The 22,447-nt window shown below is 43.4% G+C and overlaps 1 protein-coding gene across 1 annotated transcript; it reads right to left on the bottom strand.

The window, feature by feature from the left end:
* Positions 1 to 3,666: 3,666 nt before the first annotated feature.
* On the bottom strand, positions 3,667 to 22,426 carry NDFIP1 (Nedd4 family interacting protein 1). Its single transcript, XM_037396907.1, is given in 10 exon segments — positions 3,667 to 4,641; positions 6,961 to 7,067; positions 7,664 to 7,726; positions 9,450 to 9,526; positions 9,529 to 9,558; positions 9,561 to 9,572; positions 9,745 to 9,832; positions 10,830 to 10,960; positions 12,133 to 12,220; positions 22,232 to 22,426. Coding segments are annotated over 8 exon segments (534 nt in total). The 5' UTR covers positions 22,277 to 22,426; the 3' UTR covers positions 3,667 to 4,641; positions 6,961 to 7,067.
* Between the last annotated feature and the right edge of the window lie 21 nt (positions 22,427 to 22,447).

Raw genomic sequence — 22,447 nt, 5'->3', positions numbered from 1 at the left:
ATTTTAATTTCTCTTGCGTTTTCATACATCTGTGAGACTCATGAAGGTAAAGCAAGCCTAGGATATTAATTATAAAGTTTGATCACAGAGCACAGGGCACTCAGGCATGATGCTGAGACACCTGCATGCACGCAGCATGCTCAGCCGTGGGGACAAAGCCAATACACTCTCCTTGCTCCCAGTGAGCTCCACTGCTCTACAAACATGCCTGACTAGATAAATCACAAAAATTCACACTCAGCTGACACTCTGAGCATGACTTTTGTTGGTTTGCACTTAAAAACCCCCACGAAACACCCAAAAAGTTCATTGGTGTTTACATACACGAGATCACCCCAAAAATTGTATACAATTATTTTGCAAGGAAACCAGCTAAGAACTATTTGCAGGAGAGAGAAACTCCACAGTCCAAGGTCATGGTAACTCTCATCATAGTATCTTCTCAGCAATACATGTGATAACTCCTAAAATGACCCTTTCAAGAAAAGAGGTACCTAAAATGAATATATATGTAACTTTACTGACCAACTGTTGAGTCAGAGATGCTGAACTGATGTAAACTTCCTACTTGGAGCAGTGAATGGACTTGGACACTTAACAGAATCGGGCTGGGTGAGCATAACCACCCTGTCAGTACCCCCACTGTGAAATGTTTTTATGTGGCGAGTAATAAGCATCACCACTAAAACGGCCTTTTAAATGTTCAGGGTTCAAGGAGTTTTTAAAAAAGGTTCAGTAATCCAACTGCTACCAGGTTTGGCTTACGGTATGTATTTTCGCATTGCTTCTCTTTCAATCCAATTAAAGCTATGCCATCTTTTAAACACAAGGCAATGCGAACAACAGTAGGTACTACGAAAACTTACTTTATTATGTAAAAAGACAGCAGCAAATACCACAGCCCCTCCAGACATGGTCTGGGTAGACGGAGGCACTACAAAATGTGCTGTGTTGGAGCTTTCGGCTGAATTATGTTTTCTGATCCTTTCAGGTGCTTCCTACCATCCTCTGCTTCAGGATCTCTGGGCCATCCCCTCTGCCGCCACAAGTATCTTAAAAGAGGAGAGTGCCCCAGCCCAGAGAAGAGGTCATGGTAATCCAGTCCCTGAATCATTTCCACTAATGAAGACACCGAAAATGACTCAGTTGTTGGCTTGTTGGCCGTATGGGGCCAAAACAAAAAGCAATCAATTCTTTGCAGCATTATTCTTGTCAGAAAGGACTTTTGCAGTAAAGCTAAAAGGTTTATAGAAATCATTCCTAAATCTAGTGGAATTTATCAACTTCTTGGAAATACGACGACGTATCACCTAGAGCAAGAGAAGAGGGGTAAGTTTTAAGTAACTGGGAGGTCTCCTATTTAGTGGTTTTATTCCTCAGCTTAAGCTTCTGTTTCACATGGATGCCATGGACAATTAGCACCAATCTTTTCACTGGAGGCTGAGCTCCCACTGGAGTGGGCAGAAGAGCACAGACAATGGACAGATCCTATTTGTTTCCTCTGTGGCAGTCCTACCTTCTCTGTAGGCAAATTTCATTTCCTCCAGCACACGCTGTTGTCCCTTTATCTGATCCTTCTCCCCTTGGACTGCTTTTCCTTCTTTCATGGGAACTGGAAATAAGATCTCAAGATGTGCTTCCTATAATACCTGGGAAAAGAACTTTAGAGCAACTTTCAAATGATTGCAAAATGTTTTTAAAAAATTATTGGTATAAACAATTCTGGTATTTGAACAAAGTAAAGTGGCTCCTCTGCTATCACAGCTGAGCTTTTCTGCATAAGACTTTTACAGATGCAAAATAGTTTAATCATTTTGAGACTTGCTGTGCAACAAGCCATGCCAGCAGCCACGTCCCAGCTGGCAGCTCCCCACCTCGCACACACCAATCTCTGGCTTCATTGAGAACAACTGTCATTTTTGCAGGGAAGCCTGCTCACCCCAGTGTCCTGCACAAGGATGGCTGCAAAAAGCCCACAGCCGCAGGAGAGACCTGGAAACTCCCAAAGTGTTTCAGCGCTGGCTTTGTAAGGAACGGCGAGCGCTGGGCCCAGGCCAAGCACAAGCCCTAATACAGGCAGGAATGCCTGTGTCTGCTGGACCTCTCTTCCTACCATGCACAGCCGCTCTGCAGCCCTGCCACAGCCCATTGAAGCCCTCATCCCTCTTCCAGGCACCATTAGCTAAAATGAATACTAGACAGCTTAATGCTTCTTGCATAGAAATTGGTGAGACTTATTAAATTTAGAGTGATTTGCTACAGAATCTCCATCTCTATTAGCATTTCTTGTTATCCCCTCCGGGCCAACGGCTAAGAAGAGGTCAGTGTTGCTTGATCACTCCCTCACTCAGAGGCTGCACCCAACATGCCAATGTGCTAAACACAGCTGGCCCGAGTAAGATTCATATAGGTCGTCACAGTCAAGGAATCCTGGGGTTATCAAAACATAAACTAATATAAATGGGGGGGGGCCAAGGGGGAGTAGCATTGCTGCTATTTCAGGCGCATGCAGTACAGAGATGCAGTGCAAACCCTACCACTCAAGCAAGGTTCAGAAAAAACCACATTGCTCGGTCTTCTGCAAAGGTCACCTTGAGGCAGCACATTTAAAAACCTCCATGGAAATCACAAGTATTACCCATTGTAAGGGCTGAGCCAACGTGGCCACCTCCCCTCTCTGGAGAAGAATGGTCCCCAATCAAAAGATGAAATACGTTTCTGGGAGATTATGTGTGAATCCTGTATGAACCTGCTCAGATGCTTACAATGTTGGAAGGCAAAACCAACCTGGCTAACAAGACACAAGCAGGAAGGCCGAAGGCATTTATTTGGTTACTGCAGATGACCACAGACCTGCCACTTACATGGTATAAAGTGGCTGAGCTGACACAGACCCAAAATAATTATTTGAGCTTGGAGTCTGTGTTAACCCACACTGAACACAAACGTGGATTTCTTCAGAGTCTTGTCACCTACCCGCTTTTGGCAGCACACACATCCCTCCCCTGCACTCCCAGAACTGCTGTCTGCAGAGGAAAGACGGAGCAGCAGGTGTCTGCAGCTTCAGGCCACCCAATGAAGAGAAAGAGGAATGCCAAATATTCAAGTTCTCTGAATATACAAGACCAAATAAGGCCCAGATGCCAAAAGAGTAAATACACGGCTCATGTACCAAGTTTGGGCAAACGTGACTCAAAGAGTTCCCTAATGCTACATATCTTCTGCCTTGCAGGACAAACTTAATTCCCTCTGTGTACACTCATCCTTGTTTAAAAAGGAAGTCTTTGTGTAACCTCCGTCTAACTCTGTCAGCCCCAACCAGTTGTTTGTGACTACGACACATCTGAGAAGTTCAGCCACGAACCAAAACCATGAACAAAACATGTCATAAGGCAGATAAGTTCTGTATGTGAAACTACAAAAAAAATCCAACACCCCCCCCAAAATGTATGGAATTACCATTTCCTGACCCACCAGGCTGGCATTGAGGACTGTCTTGGGGTTTGAAAACCTGGTTACAAAAAGGAAGACACCTTGGAGTGGAGATCTGCGGTACACTTGCTGTGGAAAAGCAATGAAATTCCCATAGATAATCTGCATATGTAATCGATAACCAGGTGCAACAAAGCATTGAAACCAAATTAAACACTGCTCTACAGCAAAAACTGCTACATAAGTGATATTTATTAACGTTTTGCTATATTTACAGTTTCAACATAGTAAAACTCTGAAGTGAATTACCACTTGGCAGAAAGCACAGAAGTGCACATTAAATCTACATTTATAACCTATCATAGTCTCTGCTAACACAAATTACAAAAGCAAGAATTACAGGTATGTTAGGAGTTGTCTCAAGTCTCAAGCCAAAGGGGGGGGGGGGGGGGGGGAAGCCTTTGTTTTGCAAGGTAATTTTTTATACAAAGTTGCAACGTGATCTTTCATTTTTACACTACCAATGTGTACCGTGAAAATCCCTATATAGCCCAAAAAAGTAGGCAGTATGAAAGTAAAGTATACTACAACATTGAATATAGACTATCAAAAAATTAATACCTGTTTTACACCTCAAGAATCTGTACCGCATAGGCCCATTTTTTTCCATTCAGCCCTCAACAGTGCAGATGCTATCGGATTTACACAGCAGAAAGATGTGTAACCATAGCAAAGCCACTTCAAGTTTTGAGGTCATCCCTTTGGGCCCTCAGCATTACACAGGCTGTACAGGACAGACCAGAGCCCAAACTGGCTCCCAGGATAGAGGAGGAAATAAAGCAAGCCTGGCCCCTGCTGGCTCCTGGGCATGGCTCATGCTACCAAAATCACTACAGAAACAATCTATATAAGGCTTTATTAGCACGCCACAGACTCAACTGCAACAGCTTTTTCAAACATTAGCCACTAATGAGTTAATGATTACAGAATTCAGCATTAATTATTAAAATTTTACACCTAGAAACCAATAGAAAGAAATGCATCTCTTTTTTTGTTTGTTTGTTTTGTTTTCCAACAGTACGTTTATTTATTTTAAAGCAGGTGATTATTTTTCTTCTGCTCCAGAGTCTTGATTCACTTCCTGCAGGTGTGCTGTTGCTTCTTGAGGGAGTATTCACTATATGCAGGAAGACATTTTCCAGAAAACATCTGTCAGAGAAGGATATTGAATACTGAAACTATAGTTAGATTGTTATTTTAGATAACAGAAGGATGTAGCTCACAAAGAGTGCAGGATGTCTAAAGCTTATCAAGTATCTCAGTACACAATGACTAACTCTATCAAAACGCTCTGTAGTTTTCTGCATATTTTACAGTTCTGAAGAGTTAAAATTCCTTAGGGGAACACAGAAACTAAACCAGATGATGCTCTTAGAAACACTGGCATAAAAACCTATGGGTGCATGGAATTAAGTGCATTTACACTATGAGAACAAAATCTGACTCAGTCTTTAGTTGCTGCATCCACGCAGGATGATTATGAGTATTGTATCTTCCTGTCAAGTGTTCTGGTGCGAACATGACAAAAGCTCTCACAAACCGTCTATTCCGGCCATACTGGCTAGAGCTGTTTAAATCTGAGATCCAACATAAACCACCTCCACTTGTCATACAGCTGATGTACTGTGCTGAGACACTGCCAAGGATAATGCCGATTACTAGCACACGCAGACCGAACAGTAAACACAAACCTTTTGATTAGTTTAATCTTTACCCGTTCCTATTTTCACTGATTTATTTGTATAATTTATTGCATAAATATTATTTGCACTAATTATTCTTCCCCTCCTAGTTTTCTAAAAACTATCCCTGGTCTAAAATGAAAATGATCATTCACCATACGCTTTTCATTATGCCCTACAGTGGAAATCTAATCTTAAGAACAATAACATGCTGAAAATCCAAGTCTTTGGTGGTTTCCCTGCTCAGAATTTAGGATTAAAGATTTATGGAGGGGAAGTGCCAAAGTTGTAATATTTAGAAGTAGTCTGGATATTTATCTCAACATATATAAAAGAGAGAGTGCTTTTTGAAAGCTGTAAAATGACAACCCCCTCCCCCCCCAACAAATACATAATAAAAAAAAATTAAACAACTTTACACCTCCATCCTCATAAGCAAGGTCTCAAAATTAAAAATTTCAAGCCTGTGCAACAAGAAACCACACAGGTTTCTTTAATAAGTGAAAAAAATAGGTTTCAGTAAAGCAGCAAAAAAAAATATAAATTGTTCAGTGAGAACAAACTGATGGTAAGCTGATGCTTAAAACCTCACATTACATGACCATACAACTGTGGGAAATAAACCCTCTAGTGACTCCAGCAGGAATTTGAGAGGATATTACAAATCTGGAGGAGGTCATAAAACATAACTTTATTAAACGGAACTGGAACACTTCAATGAATTGACTCAACTACTTTTACACGCTATCACCAGTGGAAAACTCAAGCTAAAAAACACTGCACAAATGCCGTTTTATGTAGGCATGTTCTCATACAGACTAGAAATGGAAGCAGAATCTTAGGCAGTTTGCAGTTTCTAATAAAAGGAAAATGCATTTGGAAAAATCAAAGCCTCGGTTTTAGAAGCTGAACATTAATGACCCCCAATTTAAAGCTGGGTTTGTTCGGTTTCTTTATAGCTGCTGTCCCAGCTGCAATGGATTCAGTCCTGTCTTGGAGAAATCTAGTGTTTATATATGATGTTCTAAAGGAGCATCATGTTGCATTCACCATTTGGGAAAGCAACCATTAGAGGATTTCCTTCCCCTGAGGGAGAGAGGCCAGTTAAGGCATGGCCTTATCTGCTGTAAGCAGGGAATTATGCGAGGAAGTGTTCAACTACCTAAGCCTCCTTTAAAGTCCCATAGAAAAGCTGAAACGTTAAAGAGAAAGACTTCAGGCCTTAAGATTTTTGAGATTTCAGGCAAGCTGGTATGTTCAAATATATGGGAGGGGTTGTTCAAAGAGCAAGGTGTGCGAGTTTTAATTTCTTCAGGAACTGGCAGAAAATTCAAACAGCACGCAAATTCAGACAAATTGTTGTTTCTGGGACATAAGCCAAAGACACTGGCACAATCTTCTAACAATATTCTGTGACCTTTACCTCACATTTAGGACATACCACGTGTTTCAGGCACGTGATTTATTCTGAAAGTGCACACTTGCCAAACACATTGCCATACCAAGGGGCAGAGATTTGTTCTTACAATTCAAGTCATGGAATCTAATGAATATACAAACTCCTCAAAGCAAAAACTCTGGACTAATGTCAGGTATTCCTCTGCTCTCTACCAAGGCCAGTCTGGACTCTGTGAAACAGCAGCTCTGCGTGCGATACCAAGAAACAACTGTTTTCTGCTGCCTTGTGTTCTAAAAACATTGAAGCAAACTCAAGTCTAGCCTAAAAGAGGTCACTAAGTAGAGTAAAAATGAAAACAGAACAAACTGAGAAAAGCAGAAAGTTTACCTTCAGTAAATAAAGAGAACTCTGGTCCTGGGGAGAGTGGAAAAAGTATCTGGCATCTTTCCTAACCTTTGCATAATTAATAAATCCTCTGAGGAACAGCAGAAAACCTAGATGGAAGAAACACATTTGTCCAGTTAACACAGGTGTTGCTTCTTCAACTAGAGAGGAAGCGGTTCAACTCACCATTACCAGTACAGAGGACCTAAGTTTCTAGGACACACAACAGCCGACTAAATGCAAGGCTTTTTTGCTATCGATAACACTTAATCAATGACAGTTTCAGAAACTCATAAACAACCTTTCCTTAGGTAATCACAAAACTTTTGACTCCAAATGAGATCATGTCACGTCCAAGGGAGGAAAAAAGAAGAGAAAAAAAATAAAGACCACAACCCACTCTTCCATTTAAGATATTAGAACAGATACAATATCAGTTACTATTGAGACAAGCATTGTTTGTTCTTTACTTCTTCTGCGAGATAAATGGGATGCTGCCACCAAGAAACAACAAAAGGACAGCCGTTTTGTGTACCTTTAAAACCTAGAAGGCATTCAGTAAGAGCAGTACTGTGAGGGTTACATTTCAGTTTTACATCTGTACACATGCATTTTAATAGCCAGTAAAGCTACGCTCACAAAAGCCCTAATTGCACTTTACAAAGTTTTTAAGCATGCATTCCCTCTCACTGTCCCAAATACTCACCTAGTACAAGGAAGACCCACCAAAGCCAATACTGGCCATCAAAGTAACCAGGAAAATGGAGAACTAAAAAAAAACCAAAAAAAAATAAAAAAGACCCCTTTTCTCAACAATTTCAGCAGTAACCAGATCAAGCCCACTGCATACAAGACACTGCATGAGGACTGCAAGGAACAAACTACCTCCACGAACTCTCATTTAAGGTTTTTCTACACACATCAGACCAACTCCAACCAAGGGGAATGGAACAGATTCAACACTCAGCCACAAACTCTTGCCATCAGTGGAGCAGACAAACGCTACTGGTAAAATACTATTTTCCCTCGTGTGTCTGATACAACCTCAGTTGCAGTTTCTGAAAGGGAAAACCAGGTTTGCAGCAGTGCATCATAGTAATTACAACACTGTAAGGTTGGACTGCAAACAAAAGTACGGTTGAAAAAGAAATTCCACATCTGCGGAACCCTTTGACAAGATTTTCTATTGGGAAAATTACTGCATATTGAAATGAAAGGCACTGGCACTATCAGAGCACTTAAGTTCACTATGTCGGTGGTAAATACAGTGTAATTTTTTGTGGTTTCGTTCTATTCAAGCTTAAAAACCTAACAAAAGGTAAGCCTGTTATCAAAGTTTAAATTAAATCCAGTTAAGGTCACCTGTTTCTGTCACACCTCCTAGTCCAGCAAATGGTTCTTAACAACCACTTTAAAAGATGACCCCAAAAAGCTTAACTTCTACAGAAACAGTTAACATGCTGTATTTCAAATTTAACTCCTAGCCTCAAAGATTAGGTATGAAGTGCCAGCCCTAACACTAACGCTCTCTGCTTCTACTTACTCAAAGCTAACAAGCCTTTTTGCTTGAAATTAAAACTTTCAGCCCAGGATCTCTGCATGCCATTTTCACAGGCCCCAGATAAAGCCTTTCTGATAGAAGTATTTCTCCCAGTCCCCAAAAAATATTTTGGCCTTTTTTTCCCCATTTATTCTGGCATCAGCACCTTTACATCCCACACCCCACATCCCCCTTCTAAAAAGGTTTCTCTGGAATTAGGCTCTGATCAGTCCTTCCCTTCCTCTCCCCGTGTGATCTGGTGGAGGGGAGCACAGTGGATATTTTAACAGCCTGGATATGCCTCGAGTTTTGTGGAAATAAAACAGAAAAGTGTGCCTCCCCTGATCCTCTCCTGCTTGTCGCCGGCACGTTGCACCAGAGGGCACCAGTGGGCTTCTCCCATCCGTGTCACAGACCAAACGGTACCTGCCTCTTCCAGCCAAAAGAAGCGAACCTCACCCCTCCTAATGCCTAAGTCCCTATTTCCCCTCTCCTCATCCGATATCCCACGTTTTAGAGACTTCCCCCCCGCCCCCTCCAAGGAGCACCTAAGGAACAGCACACTGGAGACAAACGTCCCTGTGCTAACAGCAGAGCTGATTTACCTGGATAAACATTTTACAAAGATCAGATCATTGTTACTGCTCAACACACAAACACATTCTGAACCAATACAATGGCTCTATCAGACAGCACCATACTTGGGTGTGGACTCTTTATTCTCTTTATATTATTTAATTATTATAATAATTCCAGCACATAAACAGGGCAGCATGATGAAAAAACCACTGTTCTTAGTAAATAAGGGGCTCAATCTATTGTGTTATAAACAGCTACATATGTAACTTTGGTATAAGGAACATAAAAACAAGCTGGGGGGGGGGGGGGGGGGGGATAAATAATAATTAAAAAAAAGTACCACCATCTGTGTGTTTTGCACTACACTACTTACCCTGACAATAAGGATCCACTTAATAAGAGACAGACCAAACCCAGAAATGGCCCCGTATCGTCCTGCAGCTGAAGTATCAGACAGAAAGACAGGAAAAATCCAATCCATTGAAGAGGAATGCCACTGAGAAAGTAGGATAAAGCTGCAGGTTAAGCCCTCCTTACATTCAAAGGAAAAAAGGAAAACCATAAAATCCTCACACACAGGTTTTTCCTGGTGCTACATAAGCATTAAGTGTGAAAACAGCTATTTTGGGTCACTCCCTAAAAACACTTGAGTTCCACCATGTACTTACTGAAGAAAGTTAGCATGAAAATGCCGTCATTTCCTATCCTCAACTGGTCGGTGTCGTCAAAGTCATCCCGTGTCACAAAGTCATCATCCTGCAAATTAAAGCGAGACAAGACATGGGTGGATTTAAATCAGTCCAACCCATATGGCAATCCCAATTCTGCATGTGGCTCTTCAAGAAAGGGCCAGCAAATTGTATAACCCTCAAAAAGCAGCATACAATGGAGGGATACAAAATGCTTCATTTACATTTAAGGGAATTCCTCCATGGGGCAGGGGCCTGGAATCCTGAATCTCAAAAGGCTACAAATGCAAGGAGGAAAAATTCCTGCTTCTCATCCTGAGATGAGGCAAGGCATGAACTATATACATAACAAATGTTATGTATGTGCTTGTTTATTTTTAGGATAGTCAAGATCCAGGATATTCGTTGCTTACTGTAAGGAATTCCCCTACTCATAAAAAAATTAAACTTCATCTCAGCAAGGAATTTGGCTTCTACACAGAAGTACAACGAACAGTGAACATCTAATGCTAGCAGGGCAGAAGAAGAGACTGAACAAGACAGTGTTGAAAAAACAAAAAGAAATTAAAAAAAAATTTAAAAATATCATTCTGACAGAATGGTTTTATCATCCTTGTACCAGCTACACTGACCTCTGGAAAAGTCAAGTAAGGAAGCAGCAGGAGTATCAAGGTAGATATGCTAGATGGTGGAACAAATAATCCTAAGTCTCTTAATAAAAGAAATTAAAAACAAGAAAAACCCCAACCAGTGGCAGTGCACATGGCTACAGTACAGTGCCTCTGTCAGTTGCCAAAGTAATCTGGATAGCACATGCTGGCATTACTGAGATGTTTTACATCATCATAGCCAGAGGAAAATTAAAAAACCAACAACCAAAACAAAAAAAAATTGCTACAGAACTCTTAGGAGTATGCAATATCACCACCCCAGAAAGCTTAAAAAAACCCCAACAAAACAACAAAAATCAAGAAGAAAGAAAAAAGTCATGACACTTGATCAGCAGGAGTTAAACCAGAAACTCTACACAAGAAATGTGGAAGACATACAGCCAGCATACTCACCCTTCCAGGAACCAAGGGAATTGCGGCTTCAGCCTTGGTTCTCTCTGCCTCATCATAACTAGGCAGTGTTGTGGCCACATTGTAAGATGGAGGCTTAGGAAATCCTGACTCATCCTTGTAGTCAAAATAAGCTGAAAAAAACCCCGTTATATAGAAGGTAACTCGTCGGTTCCTTAAGAACGCCACGTGGGGAATAAGAAGGGTTTCAGATGACTTCAAAAGACCCCAGTATCCCATACTGCTGAAGCCTGCCCCTTCTGTTCCCTACCCACCCTTCTAGCCTCTTCCCATCCTAAAACAGAAAGTGAAAAACAGGAGTACCTTGTAATACCAAGTAATATACAAAGCACTGCTTTAACATACCTGGCTGTACTTAATTTTTTAAAACAGTGATACATGCTGTGTCTCTCCTAACTTCAATAAACAGAAGTAGTCGTATTTTCAAATCCAAGAGGTTTGAGTGAGTCAAAGGATCACTGCAAGCCTCAGGCCACTGGTGACCAATCTGTCCAGAGACAGACTTCAAACTGTTTTCTGATGGAGGGGAAAGGGATTGGAGCAAAAATCAAACATAGCATTTCTGAGCACCACTTGCTGACACACACTAAGGAACCAGAACTGATGGGACATCTTTATGGTTACTGTGCCAAGGCAGGACACTCAACAAGCAGCTCAAGAAACACAGTATTCAAACTTCTATCCAAAGCCAGCTGGCTATTTGAGAGGCTGACAGTACGCTGCATTTTATTCACAAATCTTATTTAAACAGCTGACTCTGAAAGTACTGGAGGGGAAAAAATAAATTGCAAGATTTACCTCAGCCAAAATACCCTGATACATAATCAGCACAAAACAAGCTGGTTTGCTAAAGCTACGAGTGACATGACAGTATAATGACTCAGAATAAGTATAATTCTTATGACCAAGTACTCAGTTGCTGAGAACTACAGAAGATGAATTCTTTAATCCCTTTTAAGTAACAAGTCCTTTTGGAAGGAGCACAGCATCATCCAAATGCCAAATAATGAGAGGGGAACCACAAATCTTCATAGCACTTTGATTTGAACTGTCTTCGATCTACCAAGAACACTGTGAAATGTAACTTGAACACCACTTGATGGTATGACATCAGATGAATGTAGCCAAAATGCATCTTCTAAACCCAAGTAACAACAGTCTCTCTGGATCAATTCTGATCCTTCGCAGCCTTGGTAAGGATGCTACAATGCCATCTGTCAGTAATAAAAACAAGTAAGAAGGAAAAACAGAGCAAACGTAGCTGTTTCCTTGCAGTTGAATTTACCTGTGTTTTCTGCAGAAATGCTGCTGTAAGGTGGAGGGGCGTCATTCACCACTGATGCAGACTCGCCTGGCTCCTCTTCATTCTGCAGCTGAACAGACCCACACAGAGGAGAGGTTAACAGGGTTTCTCGAGTTCTGCAAAAATTCCCACCCACCCACCCACCCCCCCCAGTTTTATTTGCACACAACAGACTCTTCTGGAAGAAGAAGAGTTCTATGACACCATAGGACATAGGAGCAGCTGCAGCTTCTCTCTGAAGCACTCCCACTTAAACAATCAACATGCCACCTCAGTTTTAATGTGTTTTTACATTGCATCCTACACACCTGGACTTCAACAAAGCACAGCACATACCTTCTCAATACCTTTTCATTTCCCTGGTACTTCCTCAGATTCCTCAGCTCACACTGCTTAGGAGCTGCAGTTGCATCTGTTTTAGTCAAAGAAATATCACAAGATACCCACCAAAACCACTGCTGCCTGTGGCTTTGCTGTATTTTTTTGTACATGGAGACATTATATGATACATACAAGCATGCATCTTGGCATTTCCCTTCAAACTTTCACACTGCATTACTGAAAAGGAGAAAGTTTATTTGTGCACTGTGCTTCCCACAGGTTCTGTATAAATAACCAAACAGCTCATCAAATACAGTGCCACATGAAGCAGGTAGGCACACCAGGCTTTGATCAGAGAAGCCAGCAATACCAGGCCAGAAGCATTCAAAGCAGAATGCACCAGAAAGGAATGAGAAATTTAATTTTTTTTTCTTCTTTCCACTTCTCATCACCGCGTCAACAAAGATGCTGAGGTTGTATGCAGAAAGACAACTCATTTCAAAAGAGCACCTTGGGACTAAACCACTGGCCTGAACAGAAGAGTACTACCTTCCTCCTTTGTAATCACCACTAAACAATAGCAACCCTGCAACTTCTTCAACAGCTTCTTGAACTATCCCTCCTGCTCATCCGTGCTAATATTCTTCAAGCCATCCATGACATTTTGCTTTCTTTTCTTTGGAGAGGCACGTTGCCATTCAAGTTATTACCAAACATTTAATGCAGGAGGGTGAGGGGGGGGCATGTGTTCTGTTGTTTTACTTGTATGTATTACCAAGAAAAAAAATTAAAATCAGCTCACACTTCTAAAGGAAGGTTTTGTTTTATACATAACTGTTGTGTGTCTCAGGTTTTTATTCCTTTTGCTGCCTAAGATCAGACTACATCCATGCTCTCCGTGAAAGTCAAAGCCAAAACTTTTTTGAGATGTTTAAGTGCAATTTGGACATTTGCATCCAAACCACAGCTGCCTGTCTGAATCGTGACACATCCAAGTCCTACAAGTTTGCTGAGAAGAGCATGAATCCTTTCATTTTCTCTGCCATTAACTAGACTGCTGCACGCTTCCATCAGCTGCACAACTGCGAGCACACACAGAAGGAGTAACTGCAAGTCCATGGTTCATTGCACTGCGGCCAGACACAATGTCCCCGCTGGCTTTTCACCTCCTAGGTAAGGAGGCCACTTTCCTCCCCATCCTGCCAGTATAGCTGATGTGTCACAGCTCCCCACATCTCTTACGCCAGAAAGACTTTAAACACACCTGCTGTTAAAGGAGTTTAACCTAACAATTTAAATTAAAACTAATTTAAAAAAAACTAATTTACATTAGTTGTGTGAGCAGGCAACAACACTAGCGGTTCTGCTGGCAGGTCCAAGGGGTCAGATGAGAGGCAGAGAGGGGAAGAAACAACAGGAGGAAGCACTGGAAAAAATTCAATAAGCACTGTCACCCAGTTCAGCTGTACCAAAACAACAGAACATCACAGCACTGCATTCTGTTTCACTATCCGACAAAGCTCACCTTGCTACTCTAAGAGCAAGCCTCCATCCTCTCCCCATTCACATTTTCCAAGCCGGAGAGGTGATAAAAAAACCAAAGAGGGAGCGAGCTGGTCAGCCCCAAGCTTTCTGGATAAGAACTCCCCACATGGCACAAAGCTGAACTACTTCCTTGAAGAAGAAATTTAGTGATCCGGATGAAAATGTAATCCGTATTACACCAAAAGCACCTCCTAGCACAGATGCTGCGACTGTCAGCAGGAGGCATCAAAAATGCTGGCTCCCGGACAGATGTGAACCCATACCAGATCAATCCCTTCCCGTGCCTCAGGAGCGAGGCTGCGGAGGTGGCAGGTACCTGCTTCGATGGCAGCACCTTTAATTAGCCTCAGGGCGCCGAGCAATTAACAGGGTAAGCTCCAGTAACTCCTACAACAACAATGCGTCTCCATCTTTTTCAAACTAGCTAACTCAGCATGAACCCTTATAAAGAAACAAAAATACCTTATTTTACAAACCCCATGGAGTTGAGTCATTAGAACAAAATGCAAACTTGTGAATTGCCTATTAATAAGCTTTAAAAAAAGATTTTTTTAAAAAAAAAAGAGAGAGAGCACTGCTGCAGAAATTCAAGAGCAGCCTGCACGCGCATGAGAGGGGCAACCTGCGCAATAACCCAGTAAAACCCAGAGTGAAATAAGCTGATTCGGTCTCCCAGCTCTTCAGTCTATAACTCAGAAATGCTCCACCATGCTTATTTTCAGTCTGTCCATGAAAATTCAATACTTCTCCCCTTTTTTTTTTCTTCTGCCTCCACAGCACCCAGTCTATTACCGAAGGAGGAAAGACTCTGACATGCTAGGGATACTCCCCGGATACCACATGCTCTGCATTACCTAATCCCTTAGTCAGGGCTGGCAGAAATTAAACCCCTAATGTTTCTAAGAAAGACTACATATACAGCCTAAAAGTACAACACCAAGGAGGGGGAAGGAAAGCACTAGATATGACAACACTGGAAGAGATGAAACAAAACAGGACACAGATAAGTGTAATATTAATTTCTACCACTGGAATTCTTACGTATTTCTTTTTTACTATTGGAAAAGAGTGTATTTTATAACAATATCATGTGGGAGAAACCAAGCTGAACTCACTGCTGGCTTCAAACCATCACAATTCAGGTGATGACACAAAAAACGCAGTTACTTTTTAAGGTCGAGCTAGAGGCTATAGAAAGTATACAGTTACAGAAAACAGATTTTTCCTCTGAAGGACAAGGTACACAAATGCCTTCCAGCCCTTCTAATGATTCCAGGCCTCTAAAATTCAACTCAGTGCTTATTATCAAAGCAGCAAGCGTTCATGTGACGGGGAAGAATGACTCATCAGGCCTCACATGGCCCCGCTGCCATGGCCTCCTGCCCCATGCAGCACCAGGTACACAACAAGGAAGGCTGCGCTACTCGCTACTCAGGTTTGTAGCGGGCAGCTCCCCCCAGGCCGCTGCTGAGAGATCACAGAACGCAGAGAACCTGATTAAAGCAGTGTTTGACTTCAGCCTATTTTGCTGAGGCTGAAGGGTATTCTTTCTTTGATTTCACTGATGGATTTTAAAGCCTGATTCTTGTATTTGTGGCATTAAAAAATAAGGTAGTCTTTACAGCAACGCATACAGTTATTAAACCAAAAGTCTGGCTGTTGAAAGTTGCCTGATAGAACAGGGTAAGACCCAGGGACATTTATTTTCAAAAAAAACACCATCTGAAGCTTGGCTCTGAGTAAGACATTGCCTTTGTCTGCCACTGCCCCCTGGCTGAGATGTATCACATTTATACATGCAGCGCAGTAGCATTAAGTTCAAAACTTACAAAATGTTTCAAAATTTCGACGCAAACGTTGAGGACAGCATTCCCAAAAATATATTTGTTATTTCTTCCAAATTTCTACACTTAGCACATGGGCTGCTGACACAGCTTTGGATATTTTTTTTAACCTCTCCCTGCCCCAAGTCCTAGGCTGCATACAAAATTCTTTGCACTAAATCAGCATTACTACAAGCTTCGCCTTTAGCAATGTATCATCAGTAAATGTCACCTCAGCCACACATCATCAATGTTTACTGCATTTCAGTTCTTATTTTCTTTGTGCACGCAAAGTAAAACTGCACCGAAAGCCCACACAGGAATTCTAGAATGAAGATAACCCTAATCAGATCTCATTGTTATTGTTACTATGGTTTCTCTGAGATTTAAAAAAGCCAGATATTTAGGCTAATGACAGAAAGAGAATCCATTTTTTAAAAAAGGTGTCAGAATTGATTTTTTTCAGAACAATGAAATCGTAACCTTTGCAAGCCAAATGTTAAATAAAAAAAAGAATAAATAAAAATCTGTATCTCCACTAAATCTGAGAGTACCCCAGCAAGACAACAGCCTGCCCACAAAAAGCTTACACCACTCATTCCCATTGCAACACCCCTTACTTTCCTTCCCTGTCTCTGACCTTTCGGAAGTAGACAAAAAGTTGCTACCAACTGTGAAGAAGAGAATTATTTCTACTGACTTAAGCTTCACTTTAAACGTACCCCGATCCGAAATCCTGACTTTTGCCCAATGCTGTTGCAAACTCCTATATCTTAATATCAGCTTATTAATCAGCAGGAAAAATGATAAGCTATTACACAAGTCAAGCCACATTCATCAGCCCTCTACTTGACAAGCAAATAACTGTTTTCTCCCGTAGGCACTTCCAGTTCATTTAACCAAAGGAGAGTGACAGCCCCAAATAGCGTTGTTTACTCCAGCTCCCTGCCGCTCAGGCACCACCGCATGGGGTGGGCTGTGCAGGTTTTAGGTGACTCACCCGTTACCGGGGCACGGTGGGCCGGGCCGTCAGGGCGAGGGGACGGGGGGCATGCTGTCTAAGCAAACTCTTCCCTGGCTTCTCCCCACACTGGGGAAATGCTGATGCTCCTGCCCAAGCCTTGTGCTGGGGAACTGATTCTCCCCAGGGCCCCAAGCACAGCCCAGCTCTGGGGGGCGCCTTCTGAGGTCCCTGCCAACCTGAGCTACTCCATTTTAATAAAGCACTGAAAACCATGCCTCCACTCCCCACTCCCCTTCCCAAAACATACCTTCCCCATCCCGCCCCCCCCCCCCCCTCCTCCAGCTGGACCAGCTCCCTGCCACACAGTGAGCACACAGCTACAGCAGGACGCACGGCACGGGGCAAGGACCAGAAACCAGAGGGAGCATCCACCTGAAGGGTATGTTTGCAACAACCCTCCCAGCTACCAAGGTAAAAAACACAAATCAAAATGTATTTTGTGTCCAACAAAATACAACCCACGAGGGTGTTGTTATTCACTGACTCACTGCAGTTAATGGCCTGACAACATGGAAATAACACCTCAGACCTGGGAAACAGAGTGATCCAATTCCCTTGCCTCTGTTTAAACGGGGAATTATACTGGTCTGGCTAGACCATAAACAAGCACTTGGGCCAGCACAAACCTGCGCCTACATACTGTCCTTAGATTTGAGTGTTCAAGGTCTTAATGCAGAAGAAGTAGGTTTTAATCTTAGATAGCTGTAACAATTTCCCCCACTTAAAGCATAAGGCCATACCATAACATTTAGGATCAGATTAACATTTTTGGACTAAGACATAACAGAAAAACCTCTGCATCTTTTAGGCATTTTAAAATATCACATTTTTTAACTGTCATATGAAGAATGTTACATTACCTTCATGAAAAAAAAAATCCCATTGTGGCACTATGTATCAAATTTGGAAATTTCACAAGAGGCAGTAAGAACAGAATGGATATACCTTAATATTGCATTTTTCTCATTAGTCCCAATGACAAAGAAGCAGAGTTCACACACACATGGAACCTTTGCAACTTGCTTTTGGTATGATTACTTTTAAGACACAATGCCAAGGCCGCATAAAGAGGTACCACATTCCTGACAGCCACTTAAGAACCCAAAGGCCTGAGGGCCTGTTCCTACATCTGCTCCCCAGATGGAGATAGAGCCCCACTGAATTTTAGCGATGATAGAAAAAGTCACCAAAGAAGTCCAACTAAGAGTCCAGCGCAATCCTCATACTCGAGATAGTATTTTATTACAAAGGTTGCATGCAAGGCTATTTTCTCCTGTTACACTAGCTATGTGGTAATACTGGACTACTACCGTTTCACTGCCTGTCCTGAGTCCTTTGAGTTTTAGAGACAGAATGCGTTTTAATTCTGTAATTACTTTTTCACACAGAATCACTAAAACCTGTGCAAACTCAACCTGACAGGTATTGCTGCCTACAGAATGGGTGTTTCAGAACAAAGCGGTGAGATTTTAGTCACCTGAGCTCAGATCAGCCTGCACATGGGCCACTTCAGACAATCTGCAGCAGAACCTCAGAGTGGCAGCTGTGCAAGAAATGTGATTTTATTCCACAACTTTTAAAAAAATCTTTACTGTTTTTATGTCAATTGACATCTTCTATTCTACTGGTCTGAATACAAAAACCAAGAAAATAAAAAAAATGTAAAAACAAACTACCCTGAAAATTTCCTTTCTTATCAGTTGCCTGTATCTTTAGCAAGCACATCTCTGCATACTACAAGTACCTTGGAAAAAAATAGCCACTAACATCACTAATTCTAACTGCTGACATTATAAGATTTGGTATATTTTAATCTTTTAGTTTCAATCTGTGTGCCCCTTTGCAACTGAAAAATTAAATACAAGCTTAAGGTAAGCACAAGGTGGCAACTGATGTCTGCTCCCCTGCTTTCCCAGATACTGAGTAAGTATTGAGATCCTTCATGGATTTAAACCGTATTCACACTAGATCTTCAGAAACATATTTCTTCTACAGTTTCACTGAAAGAAAACCAAGCAAGTGGCAAAATTTTTCTTCCTTATGTTTCTCATAGACACCTCCCCTTACAAAATGATAATTGATCCATGTAAACCTTCAACAAGTGGAACAGGAAGAAATGCCACTTTAAAAAGGAGTACACCTTCATTACTTAACACACCTACCTTTTCTAGGTGGGTTTACATTACATAAATCACATACATTTTCAAATGCTTCAAGTAAAAAACATGCCTCTGTTAACACACAGTGTAAATAAACCTATTAAAAGTCTGGCTGTTTTTTGCAGAATGGAGACTAGTCTCTATGCTAAGGACGACATGCAGTTCTGCCACTGAATTCACAATCCAGGGGTTATCCTCAAAAGACATTAAGCCACCAAATCCCAGCAACATCTTTGTTCAGCTTTCCCAAAGGCAGGTCTAAATGACAACAGCCTCCCAGTGTCCCTTTTTGGGATGCAACACCACCCAGAATAACACTACCAGGGCATGCTGCAGCCTTTCTTCCTCCCAAATATCTCCCATTCCCACCAAGGCCCCATTAGCCAGTCCACAGAGGAGGAACCAAAACCAGCAGTCTGCCCTGGTCCACCTTGCCACCTTGCTTGGCTCCTGCACACTGCCCCAGCCTGCGCTCCTGACAGAAAGGGGCTGGAAAAGCAGAGCTCTCTTCTCTGGAGTCTTAGCTTTACTCTTCATCAAGCTGCGCTTCCTCAGTATATTAGATCAGACTGCCACATCCATCGATAGGCGTCATCACAGGCTATTTTTTATCAGATTATCTAATGCCAAAACAAAGCACAAGTGCTAGAAAGCCAGCTTTAGAAAATAAATCCTATGCCACTGAACACCCTTTTAACACTGCATGTATTAGTGAACGGACACAGGTTGTGAGTTTGCAGCAAAAGAGGCTGCTGGGGTGCTGGGGCAGCACCCCCCATCTGCAGGGCAGCACGGGCTGCGGAACAGGGTGGAAGAAGAAACACACAGGTTTCAAACTCAGTTATCAATTTCCGTTGTCCTGAGGTCATCCTCATTAACTAACACCTTTTTTTTTTCCCCTGAAAATACACACATTCAGGGAATCCTACAAATAATGTACACATTCAAATAGTGCCCACACCTCAACAGTGCCGCTCCTACACACAGGTCAATACACTAGTAACACTTTCCAGAGCAGGAGCTATGTGACCCTGGCATGCTCGGATGGTAGGTCCCATTTAGCTGTACAGGAATCGCCTAACTATGTAACAAAATCTGCTAATGTATTACCCTTATCACCCACACACACACACACACAAACTATCAAGTTGTAAAATTCTCAGTTCTCCTCCACTGCCTCTGAATCCAATAATTTAGAAGATTAAATGAGCTTGTTCTGAATTTCTACAGGCTACCTCCAGCACACACTGGACCCTGTAACTCAGCACTAGTCCTTACAGTTACCAATTCACTGCAAGTCTTTATTTGCTGGCACATGATGCACTCATTAATTGTACATGCATACACACAACAGGTTTCAATGTATGGAAAGAAAATAGATACATTTAATGCTAGAGAGACTCTCCCACCCTCTCATCTCCTCTTCATCTAAATACCAAATCCACATCTTTAGTTTCACAGCTTGCAGGGTTTATTGGAGCAACACAAGCATTAGGAGCCAGTTCAGCAATAACACACTTTACAACACATACAAATACCATGGTTCTGGCAGAGGGTGAGGGAAAAACAGCAATTTCTAAATAGCTACATAAAAATATATTTATTTACATGCGAGTTTCTGATTCCACACTCCAGCTAAACCACTCGTTTTGTGGGGCCTCCGTTACCTGTTTGTCTTTAGCAGTATAAATCCTCTGGGGCACAGCCTGCCTCCCTGATCTCTGCAGTACCATGCAGTTATGCTCTAGAGCAACAGTGATGTCTGCTGTGTGTCTGCCTGATGTGTCAGTGGGATCTGGTGAAACAACAGCTTTACACATTTCTCTTTAAGGAAACCAGGATTGTGCTTATCGGTCAGGTACAGAGTCACTGAAGAGCAACGCAAGAAAGTCCTTCAGCACATTTTGTCACCAATTTCCACAGCCACAAGGTGACTGGACACAAAGCTAGATCCCTTTGTAAAAGACATTTGTGAAAATGTTTGTCAGGGTCACAGGACTCCAATGGGAAAGATGATTAGTAAAGAGACCTGCTTATTTGTACCTATCATTTCCGAGAACAACCACAAAGAGATTTGTCTTTGTAAGCGAACACATCTGTTTTGCAGAGAATATAAAAAAAAAAAACCAAACCCCCTAAGTTTTACTTAACTTTCTAGTACGTAAAAAGCAGAAGCCTCCAGCTGTCATAATCCCAATGGGAAGGGGCATCTTGTATGCTAAAAGGAGCGAGCCCACCCACAGTTGAAATTGCTACCAAGACAGAGTCATAACACAGCTATTCCTCACAAGAGCCTTGGTTAAACACGAGAGAAATGGGTACCATTTTAAGGGATTTCTCCCTTACTTTAAGCAGAAAAGCCTCCACGTCTGCACATCAGAAATGCGTGCCAGTGGGAGCTGGGTCACACAGCGGGGCCCAAATGACCCCAAATTCTGTGAGGCTGACGCTCTTGGAAAGACACATCCTTTCCTTCAGGAAGCAGGGAAGGAAGAACAACCTCAAATTTATGGGAGAGCTCTTTAAGGGCAGCCTCCGGCCTACGGGGATTTCATATGCATCTCATGTAAAACATAAAGTAAAACTGACAGTGATCTAGAGACAACACAGCAAGTTCGCTCACCTGCGGGCTGGAACCGGGGCCGCGGAGCGTCTCCGCAGCATCGCTGGAGGCCAGAGAGGAAAACGGCCGGCAGGGCCGGACCCCTGCGCGCCAGGTCGCTCCGGCCCCTCCGCCGCGCCTCCCGCCAAGGCCGGCCCCGGCAGACACCGGCCCCGGCGTGAGGCCTGCGGCGGCGCGGCCCCGCAGCCGGCGGTGAACAGCACCGCAACATGAGCCCGGCCCGGCCGCCGGCGGGGCCCGCCGCGCCCCTGCGGGCAGCCCAGGCCTCCGCCCCAGGCGCTGCTGCCGCCGCCTCCGCAGGCCGCGAGTCCATTCACCGCCCCGCTCTCCACCTTCCCTCCGCAGCGGGACAGCGGCGCCCGCAGGCCGGGCCCCGGCCCGCCCGCCGCCCCGGGAGACGCCCTGCCTCGGGCCAGGGCCGAGCCACCGCCTGACTCCCCGGGACACAGCCGCGGGGCACAGGAGGCGGCAGCGTCACCCTGCCCCACAGCGCAGCGGCGGCAGGTCCCCGCCCGGCCCTGGACTCCACCACTCCCCTGCGCGGCCTACAGAGCCGCGGCGCTCGCGTGCCCGCCGCCCCCCTCACCTGCTGGTATCGGCCGCTGCTGGGCTCGGCGGCCGCGGCCGCCATGACGCTCGCAGGGGAGAGAGCGAGCGGCGGAGTCGGAGGACCTAGGCGGCGGCACTGCCCGGCCGCCTCCCGACGGGCGCTGCGGCGGCAGTCGGGTCGCTCCTCGCTGCGGCTCCGTTCCCGCCCTCCGCCCGTCACGCTCTGTCGCGTCCGCGCCCGCCCCCGGCCCCG

This window comes from Falco rusticolus, chromosome 8 (genome assembly GCF_015220075.1).
Source record: "Falco rusticolus isolate bFalRus1 chromosome 8, bFalRus1.pri, whole genome shotgun sequence".
Classification (NCBI taxonomy): domain Eukaryota; kingdom Metazoa; phylum Chordata; class Aves; order Falconiformes; family Falconidae; genus Falco; species Falco rusticolus.
This window is presented reverse-complemented; position numbering and strand designations above follow the sequence as displayed.